At 37.4% G+C, this 27,864-nt stretch overlaps 1 protein-coding gene across 1 annotated transcript in view; it reads left to right on the forward strand.

The window, feature by feature from the left end:
* Positions 1–27,864, forward strand: part of EYS (eyes shut homolog) — an 863,631-nt gene that overhangs the window by 633,154 nt on the left and 202,613 nt on the right. The window contains exon 37 of the mRNA XM_064650232.1: positions 25,341–25,570. Coding sequence (XP_064506302.1) covers positions 25,341–25,570 — 230 coding nt within the window. The remainder of the gene's footprint in view (positions 1–25,340; positions 25,571–27,864) is intronic.

Consider the following 27,864-nt stretch of genomic DNA (forward strand, 5'->3'; position numbering starts at 1 on the left):
GGGACCCACAAGGACCATTGAGTCCAATTCCTGCCCTGCACAGGACCATCCCTAAGAGTCACACCATGTGCCTGAGAGTATCATTCAAATTCTTCTTGAACTGTGTCAGGCTTGGTGCTGTGACCACTTTCCTGGGGAGCCTGTTCCATATCTGTTCACACATGGCAGCTAACATCATTCTTTGCTTTTCACTTTAGGTATAACCCACAATCATCCCGACATCATCAGTCCTTACATATAAAGACTCCTTCCCAGAAAGCACCTAGGAAGCTCAGCTGTTGTTCTCTTTTTGCAAGACAGGCTTCTGGGGAAGACAGATTTATTCTGAGAAAGAAGGAGAAAGTGGTAGAAGAAAGTTGCTTAAATAACACCAATACAGATAGCTAGTGAATACTGGAAAGCCTATTGTATTTGCAGAAATCATGTTCTGTAGATGCAACATTGCTACAGTTGGAGCTACCTGATAGCAGCAGAGAACTCTACAGTGTGGCAGACAAAGCAAAACAATTTCTTCCTGCAAGAACATGCCTGTATATTGCCAGGTAGTGGCACTAATTATTTCTGTTCTTGCTGTGGTAGTTTTTCTTTAATTGACCTTCTACTTATCATCACCTGTTTGTAGACTTCTAGTCTTTTTGAATTCCCCTGCTTTTGTGTACTTAGCCATTCTATAGTGGCACTGATTTACCCTGCTGGCTTTTGCCCTTCTGGGTGCCCCAGCAGCAGGGGTTATTATTGTGGACATGATGACACTTCTTAAAATGAAAAGGTTTATGAGTAAATGTTAAACTTATGATTTTTTAATAGGTTTGAAATTTACTCAAATGTGTTCTGTGAATTTTTTTTTTAATGGATCTTCTTGAATTTTAAAATACCAAAGGATGATCTAATATATGCAATGAATATAGAGAGCTTTCAAAAATATATTTTAGAAACAGTTCATTAACCTTTCCAAAACTATTGATATCACTACTTCAAAACCAGTCACTACCTTTCATAGGATATTACATACTTTATGTTGCTTATCTCAGAGATTTACATTACAGTTTAAAAAATGTTCAGAATTAAGAAATGTAAAAAATTACATCATAACATTAATTTCACTGTCATACATATCTAGCTGTCTAGTGTCTAAAATGCCCTAAATATATTAGGGCAAGAATGCTATTTGTTCCTTTAGAATTCTATTTTGTAATGCAAATATCATATGCTACAAAGAAGGGAGAATTATTTTCACTCGATAGAACTAAATTGGAGATGGGGGTAACATGGAAATTATATTTTATGTCATTTTGGAAACAGGTGCCAAATTCTGCTTGGAATTCAGGAAGATAATTGATATAGGCAGCACCAGGCAATTGGAAGAGATTAAAGACCAACAACTTACAATGTCTTTTTCATTCTGAAAAATGCAAGATTTCTACACATGCTCAGAAGCACTGAGGTTTCAGACATGAGCCTTTAACTCAGCTAATCTGTTAAGGTCATGGCCCAGATCCTTCTGCTATTCACATGCATCACTGTTTAAGCCTGGAGCTCACCCATATGCTATAATACATGATACCACAAGGAGAGAGAACAGGTAGAAGTGATTTACTGCACTGAGCAATACTCATCAGAGCTTCCTGCCATAGGATGTAACCAAGGTGAAGCAGGAAAGAGCAGAATAATGGTATGGGCAGGAGAATGAGTTAAAAGTTTGACTCTCTGAGAGGAGATTTGGAGCCATAAAAATACTCTGAGTTACACAGGTTCTGCTTTCAGGAAAGGTTGTAATGGAACTGTATCAATTAGTAAAGGTCAGACTCCAAAATATAGTTTTCTAAAATTATCCTAGACTATATACTTAAATAAATCTTGTCAAAGTTTATTTTAAGATTCTGTTTAAACTATACCTGTCTCAAAGTTATGAATATATAGGCAATATATAATAGATACTATATAATGACCAACAGTATTAGTAGAAAGACAATTGGAAATAACAGATCTCTGATGACATTTTTAATAAATGGAATCGCTTTTTTTTTATCTTCTTCTGAAGCAAGTGAGATACTTGTGATGTGTTAATGCAATATAAAGCATCTTGAAGTGTTTCAGAAAATGTTGCTGGAATAGATTTGCAGGATAAATGACTATCACTTCCAGATAAAGTTCAGATGACAGATATAAATGAAGCTTTGAGTCCCAGTATTAAAAGCTGGTGTTTACTGCAGTTTGCTTCTGTTTTAGTGTCTGGGAGCTATGACTGCTATATATTGCTGTAAGAGCTTACTCTAACAGTTACTGCATTTACTAAATTCAAAGGTTCCAAACACACACACACACATATAAAATATATACATGTGCATATATATCTGTACTTATACCTATCCAAGCCATGATTTGTTCACTTAAATGAAAAAACAATTCCCAGCTAGGAAACATAAACACTGCTTTCTGTTTTCCTGAGGGAAGTCTTACTGATGGATGCAAATGTACAAGAGTGATTTATACTTTCAGAGAGGAACTAATAAGCTGAATTCTTCATTACTGCCAACTGGACAGATTTTCTGGGGTTTTTGAAGATTTTTACTTTGCTGTTAATTTATCTTAAGATTTGTTCTCCAGGCTGAAACTGAGTTTTGTTTCAGCAAAGACACTGATTGCTATTTGTGTTTAGGAAAGAGGCTCTTGAAAGTGCCTTACCCAAGTTCCATTCCATCATGAGGACTGATGAGTTTCCTAATATATGGTAATTTTCTCAGGAACTGTGCAATACATTTTGTAGAGTTTTGCATTTTTTCAGTAAGCCCTCAGTTCCACTTTCCCCTCACTTATACACTTTCCAACAAGCTCCATATCCCCTTCCTTGTGTGTGAGTACTCCCCTTTCCATTCTGTAGTTTTCTATGATATTTTACAAACATACACACACCCCAACACATTTAGAAAGTCAGTCTCCTGTGCAATTTCTCAGGATTTTTTCATCTGTTGAACTTCCTGTTTTTTAGAATATTATAAAACATCACAACTCAGAGCACCTGACACCAGGCACCTGAAGGTGTTTGATTTCTGTCTTTGGAATGAACTTCTCACTTTAATAAAGAGGAAAGTTCAATCTACTGAAAGTTAATTTTCAGCCAATTGTGAAAGTCTTGCAGTTACCATTCCATACCTAGAAAGGACAGTTTATATTGGTGCATTGTTAGAGTTCATCCTAAGAGTCCGTACAAGATTCAGGTAGGCTTAAAGAGTTTCTTCATATGAATCCACCTGAGCTGAAAATTTTAAAGTCAATCAAACATACAAGCTGGCTCAAAACCAAAAGGGAAATCACAGAGTTCCGAGCTTAAGCTCTTCTGTCTACTTACATCTTAGTCTATGAATAAATGCAAAAAAGCATTGAGCTTCTGTTGTATGTGAGAGACTCTAAGTCGTATTCTTACATCTCAACATCTCAATTCTTATGTCTTAGAACATTTGTATGTTTGTATTTTCTCATTAACAGTTTGAAGTTACATGCTTAATTCTGAAACAGAAAAAAACAAAAACAAAAAAATAATATACAGTGCTCCTCAACATTGTGGAAGAGAATGATTAAATAAAGAATATTGACACTGCTTAGTTTTATTTATTTAATAGGCTTTATGAGTTTTCTGTGGTTAAATGGACACTAGACTAAATGTTTCTGAAATACAGAACTGAAGATAAAGCTTCAGAAATATCATGCGTTTGTATTCACCTCATATATGCTTGATATTATGTTAATAACATTTCTGTGCAATTCTAAAGTAGTGATAACAATCATTTGTTCTTCTTTATGCCTTTATTTTGTTACTTTTTTCTCTCTCTCATCAATTGCTTTTTCTGGCTGATAACCTTGTCTGTGTGTTTCTAATTGCCTCTTACTCATCTTCCAGGGCCTGGGTTCCTTTTATATGCTTTCATCTTCTTTACTTGATTTGCTCTTCTTGATTTCCCTCATCTTTTACAATGTTTGTTTGTAATATTTTCTTTTTCCTTTTGCTGTCCTGTGCAGTTTTCTTTCTGCTCTCTGTCTGTACACGAATTCTGACTATTTTTCTGTTACCTTTTATTCCTCTTCTGGCATTCCTGGTCAGTGATAGACTTCAATGTTTAAAAAGATAAAGAAAAAAAAAGAAAGAAGTGATAGATCTAATCTTTCCTACTGATATAAATCCTCAAAGTCACTGTAAATTGTTGTATAAGCCCTTTACCTTAATCTTTTGAAGTATTCCGTGAAAATTTTTTCTGACGGATATTAGACAAATCCATGTGTCAAATATATGCAGGTGAGGTAATATATGTTTGTAAACATTATATTTCTCTCCTTGTTTCTGGAAAAGATTGTCTTTCATCAGGATACCACAAAACTAATATTAATCTTCTTTGGGACTCTCTGTTTCTAGATTAGTAATCCTATTTGGCAATATTTATCTTTATCTTACTTATCCCTCTGTAACTTTAGGCATATGCATTATACCAACAGAAGATTGTTTCCTAATTCTGTCAGCAGAATTTGGTGGTAGTCACTGTCTCTTAGTACGTCTGTAATGAACAACTGTAATGAGATCACGATTTCTGCTGGAATTACCAGGCACTTGCATGGAAGCTAATAAGACATGTCTTAAAGGACACCATGCATTTTTTCCTTCCATTTTTATCAAGGAGGCATTTGCAAATATATATGTTGATGTATGCATACAATGCCTAAGTCTGAGACAGTTTGTTACTGCAAGTAAATAATATCTCAAATATTTTGGAAAACACTCTGACACAGTTGTGCAAAAAGGAAATATTTTTGTAAATAAAACCAACAGATTTTTTTTATGAAGTTGTCTTTCCATTACTGTTCATGTGTACTTCATTATTTTATAGTGTTTTGACTTTGTGTGCCAAAGAAAAAGTTCCAGTGCCGGAGCAATGCTGTTTTGCACTCCTGTCACACTTTTGGATCTATTTTTTTTCACTTATATAATATTTAATATCTCCAGTTACTGGTGATTCTTACTCTAGATTACTAAATTTACTAATGGAATTCATAAAGCTTCTTTCACCCCAAATACTTAACCATTGCATATAAACTGATCCCTTCATCCGTCACAGAATCACAGCATCACAGAATCACAGAATAGGAAACTTTGGAAGGGACCACAGTGGGTCGCATTGAGCAGAACACATATTATAGAGCTGAGTTTGTTCACGTCCAGCTATATTACATCCAGCTTTGGGGTCCCTAAACAAGAAAGACATGGACCTACTGGACCGAGTCCAGAGGAGGGCCACTAAGTTGATCACTGGGCTGGAAACACCTCCCCCGTGTAGATAGGTTGGGGCTGTTCAGTCTGGAGAAAAGAAGGCTCTGGGGAGACCTTATAGGACCTTCCAGTATCTAAAAGGGGCCTACAAGAAAGCTGGAGAGGGACTTTTTATGAGGGCATGTAGTGATAAGAAAAGAGGGAATGGTTTTCAACTGAAGGAGGATAGGTTTAGATTAGATAATAGGAACAAATTCTTTACTGTAAGGGTGGTATAGCACTGGAGAATGTTGCTCACAGAAGATCTGGATGCCCCATCCCTGGAAGAGTTCAAGGCCAGGTTGGATGGGGCTCTGAGCAACCTGTCTAGTGGAAGGTGTCCCTGCCAATGGTAGAGCAGGGCTGGAACTAGCCGATCTTCAAGATCCTTTTCAACCCAAGTCATTCTATGGCTCTGATTCTAACTAGGAAGGAGAAATATGTGTTAAAGGCTTCTGCTACAGCAAAAGAGTCTTTGTCTGCTATGGCTTCTTTACACTGAATAGTAGATTCAAAGCCCCACAAACTGTGATTAAAGTCACTGTATCCTTCTGTAGCACATTCTTTAATGATAATTTGATGGTTGGAGAGGTGTAGGATTTCAGCTGTTTATTTTTAGCTCCAGCGAATGAGAAGGATCCCTTTTTTGCTTTACATCAAAGATCATAGTTCCTGGAACACTACAGATTGCCACAACATTTGCGTTGCTCTAGGTTATCAACAGCGTTCACTACCTTCTACCAAGTTGCTTTGACTATTTATACTTCCCTGGAAATTCAGTTATCCAAACAAGAACCATTCTTAAACATGATTAGCTTCTGAAATGTAAAAGCATAAAAAAGTATAAGAAAAGACATCTTAAATATTTATGAGAGAGACTCATTTGCTCATGAATTAAGGTAACTTTTTCATTTCAGATTTCAGCACAAGTTCTCCTAAAATCAGTGTTATTATCAACATGAAAATAGAAATTATTTGATACAATTTAAAAAAAATGGATTGGGTTGAAAATATACCAACTTTCCTGTAGAACTTGAGCAGATTCACAAACTAGAAGCTAAATTTAAAGCCATTTTTCAAAGTTCTTAAAACTTCACTAAGTATATTTTTCACAGCATTGTCATAGCCATTGAAATACTCTTTGCAAACTTTACCTTAATTCTTAACAAAAATTATCTTAGTCACACAAGGCATCAAGTGGTATGGTTCAGTAACTTCCTGAAATAATCACTAAGGCTTCTAATCAGACAAGTATGTGAATAATAAAAGCTTCTTCTACTTTCTTAGAATAGAGAAAAATTATCTCAGTTTTGTTCTGTCCATCTAAAACTTGCAGATGGGTGCGGGAATGGTTTGACAAAATTATACTTTGAGAATATTTCCCTATATATCTAGTCTTACATTTATTATGAACAGTGGTTCAGAAAAGCCAAATATATCATAGAAGGAATTATCTAAAACCAATTGAATGGTAAAAGAAATTATCTTGCATGCTTTCTTTATTGAACTACAGTCACACTTAGATTTAGCGCTAGCATTTGCTGCCATTCCAGTTATAGAAATCTAGAAATAGAGAAGAAGTATTTTGTTATATACTCACAAATAATTAAACTTTGGAACAGGTTTCCATGACTTTCATGTTATGTGCAGAAAGTGCCTCGTAATGGAGCTGTAGTTGCTCCTATTATTATACTAGACTGTATTGTGAGGAGAGGCATATTACAGAGAATAGGTAAGAATGAGAGTCATACTGAAAGGAATAATTTGCCTACTGGAAGCTTGAATCAATGTAATACTTCTGTCATATGAATTTGATACAGAAGTAATAAGGAATCTTCAGAGTTGCCTTGAACTGTTAACAGACAGAATATCAAGAGAAAAGTTTGGAAATTCAGTTTTATTCTACCTAGCAGCTTTCTGCTGGCATCCATTCCGTGTCCTTCACTGTGTCAGTGAACTGACTGAGTGACTTGTAAAGTATTTGTAGGTTTGTAAAAATCTCATTTAACAAAGCTAAAACATGAAACAATGAGTGTCACAAAACCTTCTGTGATTTTATAGAAAAAAAAAAGCTACCACAAATAATATTCTACTTTTTGAAAAGTATTTTGCATTTTTTTTTATAATTAAAAGGATGATTTGAGCTTATCTTTGGCAGAGCACTTTTAATAACAACTATTCATTTCAGGTCTAAAAATTAGTCAAGAATTGATATTTTAAAACCAGGGTTTTTTAAGATGTACCTTATGTCTTTAAGATAAAAAAATGTTCTTTATAATTATATATATTGTGAGCCTATAAATCCAAATCTGATATATTAATATGCAATCAACGTAATAAAAGGTATTTAAATTAAAATAGAAATCATCTAAAGTTGCTCAAACATTTCAGAAAAGGAAAGCCTGAAAAAAGGAGATATTAGTAAGTTTTTGAAATTATTTTTGTACAAAACTTCATCTTTAAATTACTGGCCAAACCCCAAAGCAAGAGCAATATCCTGAAGAGTTGCTTTTAGCTAAAGTAGAAAAGCAACTCAATGTAAGTTTCTGGGGCAAAATGATAAATGTGATTTCTGTGTGTCTGAACAAGAAAGAAGGAAGATTAATTGTTTTCTGTGTACACTATTGATTGTGATATTGGTTGTACTGTATTTCATTGTGTATTGGTGTGCAATGGAGCAGTACCTAAAAAATATAAAGATGAAAGGTATAATTAAAAAAAAAAGCTTGAAGAAATTGGTGATATTTTTATAAAAAAGGTATGCAGAAAGATACTTCAGTAATTCAGTTTTATTTTTTTTCTAACATATGACTGAGGTGATTATAGTGTATACAAAGGTAGCACATATGTTTGATAAGAAGCACAACAGAGGAGGTTTCTTTAGCTCAGCAGAGACCAGTATGGTAAAACCAATGGCTGAAAGCTGTAAGCAGAAGGTCTAAATTGGTAATAGCCCCCCAAAAAAGCTGTGGTAATAACGATGATTAAAATTAGTACAAATTATCAATTGAAGTGGTGGCTTCTTCATGTATTGCTGTGTTAAAATTTCACTGCATGTCTTTCTAGAAAGGGTTTTTTAGGCAGCTTTAACTCAGTACAGTTGTAAATGCAGATTTGAGATGAACAGAAAAAATGGAACTGTGATGTAGATGCATTTTAAAAAAAGAAAGTAATTATGTGTAGAAAGGAATTAAAGAATAAATAAGCAGTTCTGAATGCAAAACACATGATGCAGGCATGATTGCATATCTACCATCTGTTGCTGAGTCATAAATTGTCTTATTATCAGGAAATGTCTGCATCTTAGATGCCATCAGTCTTAGGTCCTATAATAGAAAATATTAAACAAATTGATATAATATGTAAACATTTTTAAAAATATAGTTATTTCTTATTTTAATACATTCTTGCTTGAATGACTGTGAATTGGATAGCATGTGTATTGACTGATAAATATATAAGGAAGTTATTATCTACAATGAATAAATGGGCTTCTCTGGAAAGCTGCTAAGCAAAATTTTATTTTCCACAGAGGATACAGATTGTTTGTTAAGGTTGTAATATTAAGTAATGCAACACTAGAAAGATATATCATCCTTCAAAGGACCTTGGTTATAAAGTTAAGAGATCAGTCTTATCCCTACAACAGATTACAGCAGAAAAACAAATATATTAACCTGTAAAAGACACATTAATTTCCGTCCAAAATTCATATAAATATTTACAATTACCTAATTTCTCAAAACTTAAATTGATTATAAATAGTTTATGTGGGTTTTTTTCTGAATCTGTAACCTGCAGGACTGTTTAATCTTATCCTGTCTGACTCTTGCTCTGCAGTACTGTAGATAAACAGTGCATCACTGCCCCCTGCAGCCTTGAAACACCAGTGTAACAGTTGAAAAAAACCCTCCTATTGATCTTTGTTGAAGTAACTATTCAGAAAAGGAACAACTTTAAATCTTCTTGTATCCTTTCCTTTTTTGTCCTTCCTTCTTTAAAAGCAAAATCACAGCTCTTGAGTAAAGAGAAAATGCTTCAGAAATGTAACAGAAAATTCAAGACAGATCTTGATATATTTGTGAGAATAAAAAATCTTTTTTTTCCTTCAAAAATTCTGGCATATGAAAAGTAGAAACCAGAACACAAGCAATTAAAAATATAAGTGTAAACTTTAAAATAAATAGTTACAAAACGAAAGAAAGTCTGGCTCTCAGAAGATCAATTTCTGTAATGTGCAGAATGTTCAGAGTATACAAAAATACTGCTTCATCTGTGCAAAACTGCAGTAGGTACTCATGTATATTTTCAACTATCTACTCAAAATCACACATGTAATATAAAAATAAGTTTGGGGTTTCTTTTCTCTCATTCAGTTCCTACTCACACCTTTCCAAAGTCATTGGTAAATTTCTAGAGGCAATCTAAGTTATAGTTTTATGTATTTCTATTGGAGCTCCAAAGTTTCAATGAAACAGTGGTTAGCAATAATAGAAATGTAAAGTAATTTGTCTGTGTATGGGGAAAAGGAAGGTTTTCAGCTCACAAAACCATGAGCTATTAAATTTGCCAGCCATGCCGAAAAGAGGACGTGAATATAAATGAACTAAATTTCAAGAAACTAACTATCTCTATGCTGTGCATGAACTTGTTGAGACATGTGCTCCAGACCAGCATTCTGAAACCAGATTTTCTGTCTCTCTCTCTCTACCATGCTAAAATTAAGAAGTAGATAGGACAAGGTGCTGCACTACTAGTACCCATGCAACATCCTACTTGACATAAAAGTGTGACTTGGCATATCTTAACTGTCAAAAAAAAATTCCTTATTTAAATATCAAGATGTCATATGAAATATTTGCATCTGCAAGGATCAAGGCTGGAGGACAAATGACATAAGTCAATTTTAAATGCATTAATTTCTTAGAACTGTCTAACAAAGTTCACTGATGTTCTAAAATTGAGTAAGTATTGGATGGAAATTACAGGAAGTAATTAAGTCTTTTCTGGGCACTATAAACACAAGTGTGACATCAATAACTGGCTTCCAGCACTAACCAATTATAAAATCCATTTCATAAAACAGAAGACATAAGATCTTTTTGACTGAATTAAAGTATATGAAATAAATTCACCAGCATTCAGAACTCTTAAGTGGCAAGATAGTTCTGGTTGCAAGTGAGATTAGTTTTATTTACAATAAATAATTTTTTCCCCTCAGAATAAATTTCTGATATGAAGAGAATAAGACAAGTTCTCTAATTTGGGAATATGGCCATACAACCTTGAATGCAAAACACATGATGCAGGCATGATTGCATATCTACCATCTGTTGCTGAGTCATAAATTGTCTTATTATCAGGAAATCTCTGCATTTTAGATGCCATCAATCTTAGGTTCTATAATAGAAATTATTAAGCAAACCGATACAATAGATGGAACAATGGACAGGGTTAAAAATTAGAGGAGACTAAGAATTACAGGGTAAAATGCAGCTGCTGCTCCCTGGATGGAAAGCGATCGACATGCCCCACAAAGGTTCCCTAAACCTGCTACAAGGGATGGAGTGGAGCAGTGGAGTGAAGATGGTGCAGCCTCCCTCCATAGACATCCCTGCAGGGAGGGGAACGTGGTGACACTTTGTTGTTCAAAGACCCTACAGTACTTGTCAGTCAAGGGAGATAGAGACCAAGGACAACTACCCTATTAAGTACTTATGACTTTACTCATCTAAACCTAAAGAGACAGTATAAATGTAGGTTGAGAATAGGTGGAAAGTGGAAGAAGACTCCATCAATACTGCTTGGATCAGTCGACAGGCTGAATCTGTCTTTGCCCCCACTATAGGGACACCTATTAGGTAAGAAACATACACAGGCTAAATGCAAGCTTGTGCTTGCTCTGTAGTATATTAGTAGATTGTTTGTATTAGAGCTTGTGTTTGTACTTGCTTTGTAGTATTATTCAATTGCTTTAAATGTTTTTGCGTCAGACACTATCACCAACAACCATGAACTTTATTAACCTGTCACAATTTGTATTAATAAAGAGTGTTATTCCATGAACTGTTAGAGTGAGTCCTCTACAGATGCTAGCAGTTGCCCGTGGCAGACAACATGTTGGGAAGGTCTGCTGAGGGGTTTCCCTTACGGTGTTGTCTCGGCCCCCCCAAAAAGCGCAGTTGAGTCTCCTTCCAGTCCTGTGAATCTGCTCAGTGCAGGGTCCCCTTACAGGACACTGGCAGACTGGTCAGATATAAGGGTTTCAGCTTCCCTGGGACACTGACAGAGAAATAAATCACTAAGGGTCGAGAAAACCTCCCCATTCTTTGCTGTAAAGGTATGTGATTCCTAGGAAGTGCTTTTAGGAAATGTTTTGAATACCTAACAATTGTTTGGGATGTTTTTCCATTATATACTTGAAACATGCATAATTTTAAGTGTAACGTAGTGAGTAGAAGCAGGAATTTGTCCTGGCTCATCACAGTTATTTTACTCAGTTCCATCTCTAGTATACAGAGAAAGGTGGTTACTTTTCTTAGAATGGGATGAACTGGAGATGCCTCTTTCTGCATATAGAACATCTACAGGGAGAACCAAGATGATGTTCTCAGGCAGGTTTTGAAGTTCCTAGGCAGATAATGTTTGACAAAGTGAATTCTGTCCAAGAGCTTTTTTGCAGATAAAATTTCTTCAAATATTTTGGAGGAAAAAGACTACCTGGGAGGGCATTTTAGTGCCTTGGAGAATTAGGAATTGAAAAGAGATTGCACATCAGGTCATAAGTACTGAATTTCTTAATTACTTTGTTGCTGATGGTTCTTGTTGCTGCTATCAATGCCGTTGTTACAGTATTTGTTCCCTCTCAAGTGAGAGTCTTCATTACAAAAACACATTTGGGCCAAAATTCAAATAGTTTTCCAATTGCATGAAAGATAAATATTCCTTACTCCAGCATCTAACAATCTTCCTTTAGGAAAATCCAATTATTGAGATACCATAACATTGTTTAATGTACCCTCACAGTCATTACAAGAAGGAAAATTCACCTACCAGCATTGGACACTCTAAAATATGATATTGCTGTAGGGAAAAAAAATTATTAAATTATAAACAATAGGAGGCAGCAGATAACAGGGCACACACACAAATACCCAAAATTGAACTTTTTAATTCTCAAGCAATTCTCAACTCCTACTTGATAGCTGCAATATGAGTGGTTGTAAATTTTGGTAATGTCTGGACCAAACAACAATAGCACGCCCTGAAGCTTCCAGTTAATAAAAAAACATGAGATAAATGCACCATTTAGGAGGCTGATCTCACTGTGGTTCTGCACAGAGAGACTATTGGTGGTTGGAGGCCATCTGCAGCATAGCAGCCATGAAATGATAGAGTTTTCAATTCTTGGTGCATTAAGGAAGGGGGTCAAGAAAATCTCTACCTTGAACTTACAGAGGGCAGACTTTGGCCTGTTTAGGACACTGGTTCAGAGTGTCCCTTGGGAAACAGTCCTTATAACTGGACTGTCCAGGAAGGCTGGACATACTTTAGGAGAATCTTAAAGCTACAAAAGGAGGCTGTCCTTATGTGCCAAAAGATGAGATGGCAAGGAAGATCTGCCTAGTTGAACAGGGTGCTTTTGCATGACCTCAGGGGAAAAAAGAGCATTTAAGACTTTGGAAGAAGATGCAGGCAACTTGAGAACAGTCCAAGGATATCATTAGGTCATGTAGAAAATTAGAGAGACAAAAGTTCAGTTAGAACTCAATCTGGCCACTGCTGTGAAAGATAATAAAAAGTGTTTTTATAGATATATTAAAAACAAAAGGAGGGCCATCTCCATCCTTTACTGGATGCAGAGGAGAACATTGTCATTAAAAATAAGGAAAAGGCTGAAGTACTTAATGACTTCTTTACCTCAGTCTTTAACAGAAATCTCCAGGGCAATTGGACCCCTGAGCTGGCAGACAGAGACAGAGAGCAGAATATAATGTAATCCAGAGGAAGTAATCCAGCAGAATGTAATTTTCAGGAGGAAGTAATTAGTGACCTGTTGTGCCCTTAAATACTCACAAGTTTATGGGGCAAGATGGAAAACCAGGGGTTCAGGCCCCGTCAGCAGGGTTTAGGAAAGACACATCCTGCTTGATCAATCTGATCTCCTTTTATGACCAGGTGACCTGCCTAGTGGATGAGGGAAAGGCTGTGGATGTAGTCTACCTGGAGTTCAGTAAAACCTTTGATACTCTCTCCCATGGCATTGTCCTGAAAAGATGGCAGCCCACAGCTTGGACAAGTGCATTCTTCATGGGGTTAAAAACTGTCTGGATGGGTGGGCCCAGAGCATGGTGGTGAATGGTGTCACATCCAGTTGGTGGCCAGTCATTAGTTGGATTCCTCAGTGAGTATTGGGGCTAGTCCTGTTTACTATCTTTTTTGATGATCTGGATGAGGGGATTGAGTGCACCCTAAGTCAGTTTGCAGACAACACCAGGTTGAGTGAGAATGTTGATCTGCTGGAGGCTAGGAAGACTCTGCAGAGGAATCTGGATAGGCTGGATCAATGGGCTGAGGCCAAGGGCATGAGGTTCAATAAGGCCAAGTGCACTTGGGTCATAACAACCCCAGACAGTGCTACAGGACTGGGGAAGAGTAGCTGGAAAGCTGACCAGTGGAAAAGGACCTGGGGGTGCTAGTCAACAGCAGCTGAACATGAGCCAGCATTGTGTCCAGGTGGCCAAGAAGGCCGATGGAATCCTCACCTGTATCAGAAACTGTGGCCATCAAGACCAGGGAAGGGATTATCCCTCTGTATTTGTCACCAGTGTCCAGTTCTGGGCCCCTCACTGCAAGAAAGACATTGAGGTGCTAGAGCAAGTCCAGAGAAGGGCAACAGAGCTCGTAAAGGGTCTGTAGAGTACATCATATGAGGAGCAGATGAGGGAGTTGGGGTTGTTTAGTCTGGAGAAAAGGAAGCTCAAAGGGAACCTTTTCACTGTCTACAATTATCTGAAAGGAGGTTGTAGCTAGCTGGCAGTTGGCCTCTTCTCCCAGGGAACTAGTCACAGGACAAGAGGAAATGGCCTCAGGCTTTGTCTGGGGATGTTCTGGTTGGACATAAGGAAGAATTTCTTCACTGAAAGGGTGGTTAAGTGGTGGAATGGGCTACCCAAGAAAGGGGACGTCACCATCTCTGGAAGTGTTTGAGAAACAACTGGATGTGGCACTTAGTGCTATTGTTCAGTTGACATGGTGTTATTCAGCCAAAAGTTGGAGTCAATGATCTTGGAGGTCTTTTCCAACAATAATTATTCTGTGACTATGATTCCATGATTCTACTTTCATTGGGAAAAATGGGTGCTGGGTGTTCTGGAGAGAAAAGTGAGTGCTGAAAAATAAGAGTTCCTGAAAAGAAGATATGGTCTTGGACAAAAGAAGAGGGCTGAGAAAGAAGGAGGTAAACATCCTGGCTGGAAGAAATATCCTAGAAGTGGGGAAGGTACTGGTAATAAGAGAGAGGTGCGTGGAGATGAATACCGGGAGACACACAGGGATCGTGGCTGGTAGCAGTCAAGACCAATTCCTACAAACAGCAGCTCAGTGTGAGTCAACATGACTTTCCACTCAAGCTTCCCAGACCAGCAGCAATCTCCCTGCTAGGAAGGAAAATAGAGACCTAAGGAACATAATAGGGCATGGGTGGAGTGAGGACATGTGGGAGTGCATGAGATAAACAAGTAGGGTAAAAGCTCTAATCTCCTCTGTTCTTAAGTAAAACCCTGAGGATGGGTTTGTTGATTACTCTGTCATCAGTGTCACACACTTTATTGACTATAAAATAATTTTTTCCTCCTAAAAAAAATTTACATGAGGCCTATTATTTTAGTTCCTTATTTTTTACCTTGTGAAATTCTATTTAGGATGTTTTCAGTAGTGTATTTTTTATTCTATAAGTTAATTATCATAGGGATTTTTTGACCTGTCATATTTACAATGTTCTTTCTTATGCTCTCAATGAGAATGAAGTAATATTTTAATTAAATGCCAAATTACTGATGAATAAATGATGTTTGTGTTTATGCATGCCAGCCATTCTGCAGCATTAAGATATAATTAGAAATTAAGTCTGGGAGAAAGACTAGATGATACATAACAGTACTCTGCATTTTTAACTCTTTCTGCACTAATAATTTCTATATAACTGTCTCACCCTGCTTGCAGGACAGCTTTTATGGTAATTTCTATAGATACAGAATGCTTTCTGATATTCCCATTTCTGTCCAGTAGCACAGTCTTTGAATAGCAATAAACTTTCTATCCGGCAATCTTCATTAATATTTAGAAAATGTCATGGTTTAACCCCAGCCGGCAACTAACCCCCATTCAGCTGCTTGCTCAGTCCTCCTTGTGGAATGGGGGAGAGAATCAGAAGGGTATAAGTGAGAAAAAATGTGGGTGGAGATAAAGACAGTTTAATAGATAGATAAAGCCACACACACAAGCAAAACAAAACAAGGAATTCATTCACCACTTCCCATGGGCAGAAGGGTGTTTAGCCATCTCCAGAAAAGCAGGGCTCCAGCACATGCAATGGCGACTGAGAAGACAAATGCCATCACTCTAAATGTCCCCTCTACCTTCTTTTTCCCCCAGCATTATATGCTGAGTATGATACCATATAGTGTGGGGTGTCCCTTTGGTTAGCTGAGATCAAACTATGCCCCCTCCCAACTCCTTGTGCAACCCCAGCCTCCTCACTGGCGGGGTGGAGTGAGGAGCAGCAAAGGCCTTGACGCTGAGCAAGCACTGCACAGCAATAACTAAAACATCTCTATATTACCAACACTGTTTTCAGTACAACTACAAAACACAGACCCATAGTTGCATAAGTGGAGATTGGTGGTCCTCTTAGCCACAGAGACCACAGAGTGATTGACTTTAAAATCTCTATTGACAGCAGGAATTCAGAGATGCTGCTTGCCACTCTAGGGAGAAAATTCATGTGGACAAAGCTCAGCTGGAGTTGCCAGAAATGCGGGGGACAATAAAAAGATGGCAATATTAATGGCAAAAGGCAGTATAGAAATATCATTGGCCCGATACAGGATGAGGATGGTCACCTCACAAAAAGTGACAGAGACAAGGCAGAGGTGTTTAACGCATTCTTTGCCTCTGTCTTCAACAGAGATGATGGACCAAGGGGGTCTCAGTGCCCTGAGCTGGAGGACCATGACTGGGAGAATGATCAAGTCCCAGTCAATCCTGACTTTGTGCAGTATTTGCTGCTCCAGTTGGATCCCTAAAAATCTTCTATGGGACCTGATGGGATTCATCCAAGAATCCTCAAAGAGCTGGCTGATGTCATCATAAAACCTCTTGATGATTTTTGAGTCATCTCGGGAATTCAGAGAGGTCCCGGATGACTGGAAGCTGGAGAACATTGTCCTGATTTTCAAGAAGGGCAAGAAGGAGGACCCCAGAAACTATAGGCCTGGCAGTGTCATTTCAGTGCCTGGTAAAGTTATGGAGAAGGTTATTCTGGGAAGTATTGAGAAACACCTGAAAGACAACTCAGTCATTGGTCACAGCCAGCATGGCTTCATGAGAGGAAAGTCCTGCTTATCAAACCTGATTTCCTTTGATGACAAGGTAACCCACCTAGCTGATCAAGGGAAGCTAGTTGATGCAGTTGGATTTCTGTAAAGCTCTCCATACTGTCTCTCACAGAATCCTTCCAGACAAAGCAGACAGCACATAGCTGGATAAACACCTCATGTGGTGGGTGAGCAATTGCCCCACTGGTAGAGCACAGAGAGTAATAGTGAATGGGGTAACATCAGACTGGTGACCTGTCACTACTGGGGTTCCTCAAGGCTCCATCTTATGCCCTGTGCTCTTCGACACCTTGATAAATGACTTAGACACAGGTCTGGAAGGGATACTAAGTGAGTTTGTAGATGACACCAAACTGGGAGGAGATGTTGACCCCCTCGAAGGCAGGGAGGCCCTGCAGAGAGACATTAACAAATTAGAGGACTGGGCAATCACCAACCATATGAAGTTCAAGGAGGGAAAGTGCTGGATTCTGCACATGGGATAGGGCAACCCTGGGTGTTTGTACAGACTGGGGAATGAGATTCTGGAAAGCAGTGCTATGGAAAGGGACCTGGGGGTCCTGATCAATGGCAAGTTGAATATGAGTCAGCAGTGCCCTGGTAGCCAGGAGGGCTAACCATATCCTTGGGGGGCATCAGGCAAAGCATCGCCAGCCAGTCGAGGGAGGAGATTGTCCTATTCTGCTCTGCACTCACCTTGAATACTGTGTGCAGTTTTGGGTGTTGCAATATAAGAAAGATATTAAGCTATTAGAGAGGGTCCAAAACATGGCGATGAAGATGGTGAGGGGCCTTGAGGGGAAGTCATATGAGGAGCAGCTGAGATCACTTGGTCTGTTCAGCCCGGAGAAGAGACTCAGGGGAAACCTCATTGCAGTCTACAAATTCCTTGTGAGGGGAAGAGGAAGGGCAGGCACTGACCTCTTCTCTGAGGTGATCAGTGACAGGACCCAAGGGAATGGCATAAAGTTGTGTCAGGGGAGGTTTAAGTTGTATATTAGAAGGTTCTTCACCCAGAGGGTGGTTGGGCACTGAAACAGGCTCCCCAGGAAAGTGGTCACAGCACCAAGCCTGACAGAGTTCAAGAGGCGTTTGAATGATACTCTCAGGCACTTGGTGGGACTCTTGGGGATGGTCCTATGCAAGGCCAGGATTTGGACTCGATGATCCTTGTGGGTGATTTCCAGCTCAGCATATTCTCTGATTCTGTAGTTGCTACTGTGAAGAAAATTAATTCTACCCCAGTCAAAAGCACCAATGTAGGCCTCCCCTACTTCAATTAAGTAGGCAAGAACTATTTTCAGCACATGGGAAACTAATGTTAAAAGAAATAAGGCAATCTATCTGTAAAATTATTTAAATGTCTAAACTGTTCTTATGTGAGACATCTAAAAGCAAAGTATATACTCTCAAAACTGTATTTTATCTGTAATGTTATCAAGGTGCATTGAAATTCCAGCCTGACACACCTTGATTCTCTTGAGAGTCCCCTTCACTCTTGTTATGGTCTAAGAATGCCTTTGTTTCATAAGTGTATCTCCCAGAGGGCAGTATTTCCTAAACATTACCAGAAGAAATTGAGAAGAGACTGTGGAAGACATGTCTACTGGTGGTACATACTTTCTTTCTGTTTTTATTCTTCAGATCAGTAAGAGCACTATTCTAGTTTATCAGATTCTTGACTTCAGTTCTGTCTTCAGCTCGATGGAATTATAAACATGCCAGTCTGCTTCCAGAACTGCTCTAAGAACTCCCCAAACCAGTCCCAAACTGTTCTGTCTTGCATGGAATAAGCATTTGTTGGATAGAATGGAGAAACTAAAAGTGTTCACATATGGTTCCCCATTCCTTAGGTTAGAATATTTACCTGACTACAGATTTGCACTTTTCCAAAAACCATTTCAGGGTTTTTTTCTTGTCAAAGCAGAGCACTAGACATCTGGAGAATCTTCATTGTGGGCAAAGACCAAAGGTTTGGCTACTACAGTCCCAAAAACCACAGTGCAGATGTCTTGCCTGAATGAATTATTGCTTAGGAAATCAATTGCATATTCAGGATTAGTAGTAATTCTAATTACTAGAAGTAATTCTCCTGTATCTGTCATGGAAATGTTGCACAATAATATTGCATGAGTGGACCGTGCATTTTGAAGTCAAAATTATGGTTGGCATCAGTGAGGTGGAAGAATCTCTTTGCTCCTTAAAGCTAGATAGAATCTTTCATAAACAGTAGTGACTCCATTCTGGAATTGTGATTTTTAAGATAACTATCATAGCATCTCTGTTACAGAAACTCAATTTACCCAGTACAATTTACTCAGCCATTTAGAACTGGGACAGAATGGTTATATTCTAATCTTTTCAGAAGGACAAGTACAGTGTCATGTGGAAAAAAAAAAAATTAAAAAAAAAAGTCCATTTTTCATCTGCTGAAAGAATCTTCAAGGAGGGAATGAAAGTATTTTTCCCTTTCAAAACCACTAGTTTCAAGAAACAAAAGTAGTTGCATAAATCAACAAAAAGATGCAGTACTCAGGCCCTTCAAGTGCTCTTTTTCTAAACAGCAGCTAAGATGAAACTGGGAAGAGGTTTTCTAATATGATTATTGACTAAATGTAAAAGAGAAAACTGAAATTCAGACAGATTTGAGATTTGTTTAAATTTCAAAAATTGTAAGATTTGCACATTAGTCCATTCAGTGTTCAGTAGTTTAACTTCATTTTTTTTTTTGAGTTTAATGTTTGGATGACGGAAGGTCAAGGTGGACTTAAAAAGGAGGATGGGAAAGGCTATGAAACAGCAAAACAGTGCCTAAGTAAAGATCAGTGTGAAGAACTGAAAGACTCAATGTTTACTTATTTCTCCAAGCAAGCCAAGTAAAAAGATGATGGAATTTGTTACAGAAATTCAGTTGTTCAGTTTTAGCAAAACTGTTGTTAGTCATGTCCTAAACTTAGGGACTAACAATATTTTGTCTAAGGAACATTCACTTTATTGTCTTGTTTAGAAAGGTTTTTGCTATTAAACTTTCAATATAAATTATTGTTGCTGCAAATTCTGTGTCATGTTAATTTATTTATCCATTGCAAAGTTTGTGGAATCTGTGTATTTAAAGCAAACAGAACAAAAATATGTCTCTTAGTACAAGTATTTCCTTTTCATCTTTCCCCTTTCACCTGTCTTTCCATAACTGACATTTCTCCCCACTGCTATACATCCTGGAATTTATAATTTTTTCTTTGTATTTGTAAACAGAGATTTCATAAACTTCATTATATCTGTTAATTGCATTCTCACATCCTCAGTTGCACTGTAGATCCCACATATTATTTGCACTGCTAAGAGTTTGCACCATTAAATGAGATACTGTGTGTGCAAAAGCAGTTGCAAATGATAATGCTATACCAATCATGAATTTTTAAATGAAAAGCTGCAACTACAGTATAACTGAGTTCTGCTACCAAATGTTGTGTCTAGTAGGAGGGAGAAGATGGACTCACAGTCTGGAACATACATTGTGAGCTAAATTTTTTTAAAAGGTATGCCTGAGCATACATCATCTCTATTAGGAAAACAGACCCCTGATTCTTCCAAATCAAACAAAAACTGTGACTAGTGAGGAAATCGAATTCACATATAAACTGCTGAATATGAATAATCCATATCTGGTAATCTCTTAAATTGTTTTCACAGTTACCATGTAAATGGTTTCTCCAGGAGGATAAATGCACAGATATACTGCTCTGTGGATTCATTGAAATCAGTGAGATGCTATTTAAAGTACTCTGCTTGACGTGTTTGTGAACAGTGAAATAAACAGCCTGTAAAAGACTTATTTATTCTTGCCAAATTACGTGCAAGGTACTAGGTTTTTATTCCTGTTTAAACCAACATTTCCATGAAGTGCAGTTGTTTTCAGATTCATAAGGTTTGAAATTATATTCTGCCACTCATTCTAGTGCTTTTGAAAAATCTTTCCTTAGGCTCCAAATTCTAAAACATTTGCTTAAAATAATATTCTGTCACAACCTAAGAAAAATGGCATATGCACACTTTTCCACCGAAGAAAATTGCAAATAAAAGCAGTTGATTTCCAGCACCAACTACTTTATTGACAAGCTAAAAATACAAACTTCCTTATTGCACTCATATCAGATAAGGCTAAATCCATTACTCCAGCAATGAAATGTTAAGTGCGTAAGTACCAGAAGATATAGGCAGTGGAGATGTTATCATATCATTGGGACTCCCGTGCCATTGCATGTCTCAGCAGCCTGCTTCCTGGGAAATGTCAGAGTGCTTCTGTAGACACAGCTGCCATCAGCCTGATAATGAATTACTTGGGGGACAAGTCTTCTCTCTTTGCAGGTCTCAGTTTCATGTCCATTATACAGATAGGTCCCTCTGGGGGGAAAAAAAATATTTTCTTCTGTTTAGGTGGAATTTCTTGCATTTTTGTTTGTGTCCGTTGCCACGTCCTCATTGCTGCACGTCCTTTCACTGGCCACCAGCAAGAAGAGTCTGGCTCCATCTTTTCCACTTACCTCCCCACTCAAGTATTGATACAAATTGACAAGATTCCCTAGAGCCTTCCCTTCTTCAGGCTGAACAGCTGTCTTGGCCCTGGTGACTGGTGCCAGTGCAGGGGTTAAACCAGCAACACCCAGCTGAGTCCTCACAAGGCTGAGTCCCTTACTGCCAGGCCAGTGCACAGCTGGGGCATCCCAGATGGTTTGTTAACTTTTTAAGCTGCAGTGCCTCTGACTCCACACATTAATAGTTTCAGGCTCTCATTGAATAGACGACAGTGTAGGGCAGAGAGAAGCACAGTTGGTTTGGGTATGTGTGCTTTAGGTTTAACAACACAGAGCATAATCTCTAAATGATGATTCCTGCCATTCAGTTCATCATACACTTCCTTGAGCATCAAGCAATATAATATAAAATAAACAAGACTTCAAATTGCACTAAGGTCTATGTTTAGACAAGCATTTCAAGCTTACATGCACTTAGCTATGAAACACAAGCTTGCAGGCCTTTAAAACTGAACTTTTTGAGTTCATTTTAACATTAAAAACAATGTGTTGTTGCTTGGAGCAAGTTAGAATATATTTGTGTGCATTATTGACCTGAGAGGCAGTGACAGGCTAGGAAATTGAAAAGAAAAAAAAAAAAACACAATCAAAAAATTGTGCCTTGTTGTGTAGTAACAGTGAATCAAGTTTTGCTTGATATATTTTTGTTACACTTTGTCAAAACTTTTAACACCTCAATTGCTATTTTTCTTTAAACGCTTCCCAGCTCTTTATTCAAATAATGTTTTAGTTAAAATTCATTGAGCTGAGGTCATTGCTTATTCACAGCAGCAGCTTGAATGGCTTGCGAGCGCAGCTGCAGATGTTTGCCCCACTAACCAGCCCCAGCAAACTCGTCTCGCTTTTGTGGTAAGGCAGCAAGCTGCAGGGCGCCTGGAAGCAGTGCTGGCACCAACACAGTCAGGCACCATCTAGAAGCAAAACATCCAGAACAGCACTGCAAAGGCTGACATCCTGTGAAAAATTAACAAATGAACCAGGGAGAAATCAGCCTACCAAGGAGCTTTCTTTCTTTTCTGTGGATTAGGATATGAACCAAAAAATGAAGCAAGGCTGTATTACTTACCCTCATAAAATTTCATTTAAAGCACACTGCTGTGATTCCACTTTAGAGAAAAACAGTAGTTTCCCATCAGAAAGGAGATGTGAAACTTCCACAGCTGGAAATCAGTGCTTCTAGTGACACAAGAATGCATGACCTGCCAGTCAGAGAGTTCTACCTCTTGTTCAGCATTTTAGTCCTGACAGTAGATGTGACCAGGTTCAGAGGAGTAAATTTTGCATTGGTCATTTATAGGATTATCTGTCATTCGAAAAATGGTCTCTCTGATAGCTAGTAGTGAAAGCTTAGTTTATGCCCTGTTTATTCCCCAATTTTCATGTAGTTTTTGTTGATTTTTTTTTTCAGGAGTAACAAAAAAATCAACCCCAAATACCACTAATTGATCCCAGTAAATTTCTCCTGTAAATGGCTGATTCTTTATGTAAACCTACTATTAATTCAGATTTTATACAACATTTAGGTTATGCTTGGGGAGAATATGAATATTTTTGTTTAATTATTTTTAATCAATGGTTCTAATAGAGGCAGGTGACTAAGCATTTTTAATTTGCTGTGCTAGCCTGGTAGAATATAACACACACGTTAGTACGCTCTTAATGCTGCTCTAAATGGAATAGCCTACATGAAGATCACGTTAGTTATTTCCCCCAGGAGAAAAATATTGTTGTAAAACCAGCAATTTCTTTGTTTTAATTGTATTTATATAAATGGAAATGTTCTTATTCTATTCATGTAAATGGAAAAAAAAAGGAAGTCACCTATTTTCCTAAGTTTCAAGCTTTTTATCTGGAAGTCCTTAGCCTTAAAAATATTTTAGGGATTTATTTTCATCCTTCTTGCTGACTGTCATCCTTTTTGGATGCTCTTCTCTCATATAAAGTAGATGACTTTTAACTACCTTGAAATCCTCAGTGCTAAGCACCACAGTGTGTGTGTTTTGGCTATCTTATGTTTTGGATGCAATCTGGGAACCTATTTCACTATCCCATTCTAGTGTTTTCCTTACCATTATGGCTCTTCATGTCTTCTCTTTACTGTCACATAAGCCCTGTGTCCCTTTCACTGTTTCCCAACATCTACTCCTTTTTCCGTTACTGTACCTTTCTCTAGGTCTCCTTAGATATTTACTTTGCCCTGAATTATTTCTCTCATTCCTCTGCCTAGCTTCTTTTCCTTCCTAGTTGCCTCTTGGCATATATGCTTTTTTTTTGCTGTATTGAAAAATCAGAGAAGTGAGTTTTTAATAGTGAGTGACAGAGAAAACATACTTACCTACGATATGTTATGGTGGGTGTTTATTTTTTTTTCAGAATCTCATTAAATTTGTTAGTACTTTCTAAAATACCGCTTCCAAAAGAGTAAATTATTAAAATTGGTTTTCATGTTGTCATGAATAAATGAAGTATGTAAAAAAGTTGGAAGCTACACTTAATAAGACAGATACCTGATGTGGTGAATACAACGTCCCGTTGAAGATGTCCCGTCACACTGCTGCATACTCATCCACCTTGCTTCTGCAGTTGCATTCTATTGGTACCTCATCACTTTCAAATGCTTCTTTTTAAGACATACTATAAACTCAAAAATATGGTGAAGCAGAATTTTTAGCAGATACAAGAGCAGGTGAAAAGCAAAAAGGGCACAGCAGGGGCCAGTATATGATTTATTTCTTAATTTTTATTTTTGTAAAGCAGATTTATGACACCATTTTCACCAAAATATGTAAGAATTTGACTGCTGATGTTTAACACATTGCCAAAAGTCCTGTCTTTCACTAGCTGTGGTGCCTATAAACCATCGTATTAGGCACTTAATTTCTGTGCTCTGTTTTGCCCAAAATGTTAGTGACATTTCAGTTCAACCTTATCTCCCTTTTATAGAATCATAGGTTTGGTTTGGAAGGGATCTTAAAGATTATCTAGTTCCAACCCTACTGCCATGGGCAGGGACACCAGAACCTTCTCTTCTCCAGACTGAACAATCCTAACTCTCTCAACCTGTCTTCACAGGAGAGATGCTCCAGCCCTCTGATCATTGTTTTTTTTTGGCAGAGTATTGAGACATAAGAGAAATATTGACCCAGTTTTAAGTTATGAAGGAGATATAAATAGTAAGATATTTTACTAGATTACTGTTGCCAAATTAGAATTCAGAATTAGAAGTTGCTTTCTGGAAAAAAATATGAACCTCTTGAACTTCAGAAAATCAAAGAACAGCTATCTCTTACATAAAATGCAGTGAGAATATTTTCTAAACTCAAAACCCTTACTAAGTAGTCATGAATCTTCTTGCTACTTTTGATTACTTTTGCTTTGCCCTCATCATAGTAATTTGTGTGATGCACAATAAGTTGTTCTGTTTGGTAAATTGGTAGCCTTATATTTGTTTGGTTTTAGTGAGTCACAAGTTTGGCTCTCTGGAAGAGACAAAAAGCAGTAATAAGCCGAGTTAAAAAACAGGTGAAGGCTGTATTTATTTATCAATCCATTGTTGATATCCACCAAAAATGAATTATGAGAGCATGTACAAGCAGTGCCATATGCATGGAGGTTATTTCTTGCTCCCTCACAGGAAAAAATACCTTCACTGTGGTTTTGCTAGATTTCAGGATGGGGTCTTAATTTGGGAGTTCCTCATGTACTCACATTTTCTTGACTATAGTCTGAATTTCTAAAAAAAACCCAGTAGAGTTATTAGTTGTAGCTTAACTGTAGTAGCAAAGTTAGATCATGATTTTCTTTGTTTTGATACATTGTCTCTCCTTTCAGAATTCCTGTGCCCACAAATCTCTCAACAGCATTCCCTGTGGTTTCTTCTGATGTGCCTCAGTTGCCTGAACCTGTTGTGCCCTCTCAGATTTCCTCTGAATTGCCATCTGTATGCCAGGAAGGACTGTGCCATAATGGAGGGACTTGTCATCCTCTCTCTCTGCCTACTGGGGCCACCTCGTTCCAGTGTGACTGCCCACTACACTTCACTGGTCGATTTTGTGAAAAAGGTAGGTGTGATTAATTTTTTCTCAATTAGTTGTGAAATGCAAGTTGTATGCTTCTTTGGAGGTGGAAAAGGGGAAGAGGTAATGATAATCAGGTTTCTCTGCTTTTCATCCCGGTAACTGTTGGTAACTGAGGAGAAGATTCATTGAGGTAATTCTAATAGTATTTATTTACGATGTAAGATATGTCAGGCACACTTCTAAGAGTTGCAGACTTAAGGAAAAAAATAATGTATTATTGGTGCAAGTTGTTGTGCACAGTTTTAATGCAAGTTTTTCAATGTAGTATTTCTGGAACAGAAGAAAATTAACTTACAAAAACAAGGAGAAGATTTCCTCAAAAGATTATATGTTTTCCATTTCTATGGATTGAGTTTTATTCATCACTGTGCCTGGTCCTTTGTTGAAAAAGGCTTTTTTTACTCTATAGCTCATTTATGCTTCTATTCTACTACTGCTGCTCATAAAGCACAGAGCAGTCAAATGAACATATTTTAATTACAATTTGAATAAAAAGTAATTCTTTGAACAATTTTGGTTTCTTTGTAAAAAGAGTCAAGGCTATAAGGCAAACTGATCAATACTTCTGTTTTGTAATTGTAGTTGCTTTGCATTACTGCTTCTCAGAATGTTCTTTTTAGAATAAATTCTATAGCTGGCTTCAAAACCTGCTTTAGCTTTTATGGTACCATGTGTTATAAATTGCAGTAGATAATTCTCATAGAATTAAATTCCTAGTGTCCAGGAAATTAACAAAAAAATTGTCTACATTATGATTATATAACTGTATCATCCTCCTAATGAACTTCCCGTGGTATGAAGTAAAAGCAACTAGAGTTAAAAATGCCCTTGCCAGATTGCCAGTATATCTGGGCTAACATCACCTTGTATTACTGTCTAAAAATAGGTCATTGCACTCACTATATGTGAAAGCAATCACTGACTGTCAGCTCTAAAAAAAAAATTTGTCATGTGTTGCTTATATATCAGAGAATATTTTACCATTCAGCCTTTCCCAAGTTTAAAACAAATTTAATCATATATTTTTTAATTGCCAGTGCTACATTGAATTCTGTATCTTCTACATATTTGGTCTCTGGGAATACTCTTTGCACTTGCTTTCAATACACTGCAGCTGTGGAAACTGCAACATAAAATAATGGAACCAAAAAAAGTGTGTTTCCGTCAAACATAACAGATTTAGTTACCATTCAGTGTGTGATTCGATGAAGTATTTTCAAAATTTCAATAAAGTGTTCTATTTATTTACATACATTTTATGTGCCAGAATTCTCTTCTGTGTTCCAAAGAATGCACTTGGCACCCTTTGTATCAGCATCATCTGTGGTATTTTGGATATGAGCAGGTTTTTGCTTTTTCCAAGGGTTATGCCAGAAGTAAGCAATATTAAATTTAAGCAGGAGTTTGATAGACATCCTGTGGTAATAGGCCATATCAATGTGTGTGCACAACCACTCTGTCGGGTGACACTTTGTCCAGACTCCACCGGTTCCTTCCACCAATGTCTGATTGCTGCTTTCTTCTGACCTTCTAGTTGATCTGTCAATCTCCAGGAGTCTTCTATAGTTTGGCATTTTTAATGAAAATTTACATAACCTGTGTCTGAATCATTGTCTGGGCTGGGTACTTACTCCCGTGTGCCACAGACTTTGGAGGAAGTAACTCCTCGTTCATTGACTGAAATAGCTACTTTTGAGTTGTTTATTCAAAAATAGGATTTTAAGCCATTTTCTCTTTTGAAGATTAACCAGTGCAGCCCTGCTGAGTTCATACAATGGGATGAGTTGACTTCCAACTACGTTTCCAAGTAAATTTTTCAAATTTATCTTACCTGTGTAAATGAAGGGGTCTCTTCTCTTTCTTTCTGTGATCTTGTTTCAAAAATCATATGTGAAAATATGACAGAATTACGAGTACCTGAAGAGCAAATTAAAAGCATGGGTCTATTACACTAAGTCGCAGTTGTAACCAAATCTCTGAAGTTTAGGACTTGAGCACCTTACATTAGATACATCTATAATCATTCCATTCAATAAAATCAGAATACAAGCTTTGAAGAAACCCTGAAACAAGTAGCTCCTGTGGAGAATATAACCTCATCTGTATAATTATACCATCCTTTTAGTAGTTGAACGTCCAGTTTTCATGCGATATCTATTCTTTTTTTCTAAGAGTGGAAGAAATGTTATTTGCTTTCCTGAAGCTTTTAGCCATGCCTGATGTTGAGATATTGACAACAATTAATATTTCTGTATAGGATGTCTTGTAATAGTTCT

The sequence above is a fragment of the Pseudopipra pipra genome, chromosome 3 (assembly GCF_036250125.1).
Source record: "Pseudopipra pipra isolate bDixPip1 chromosome 3, bDixPip1.hap1, whole genome shotgun sequence".
NCBI classification, from domain to species: Eukaryota; Metazoa; Chordata; class Aves; order Passeriformes; family Pipridae; genus Pseudopipra; species Pseudopipra pipra.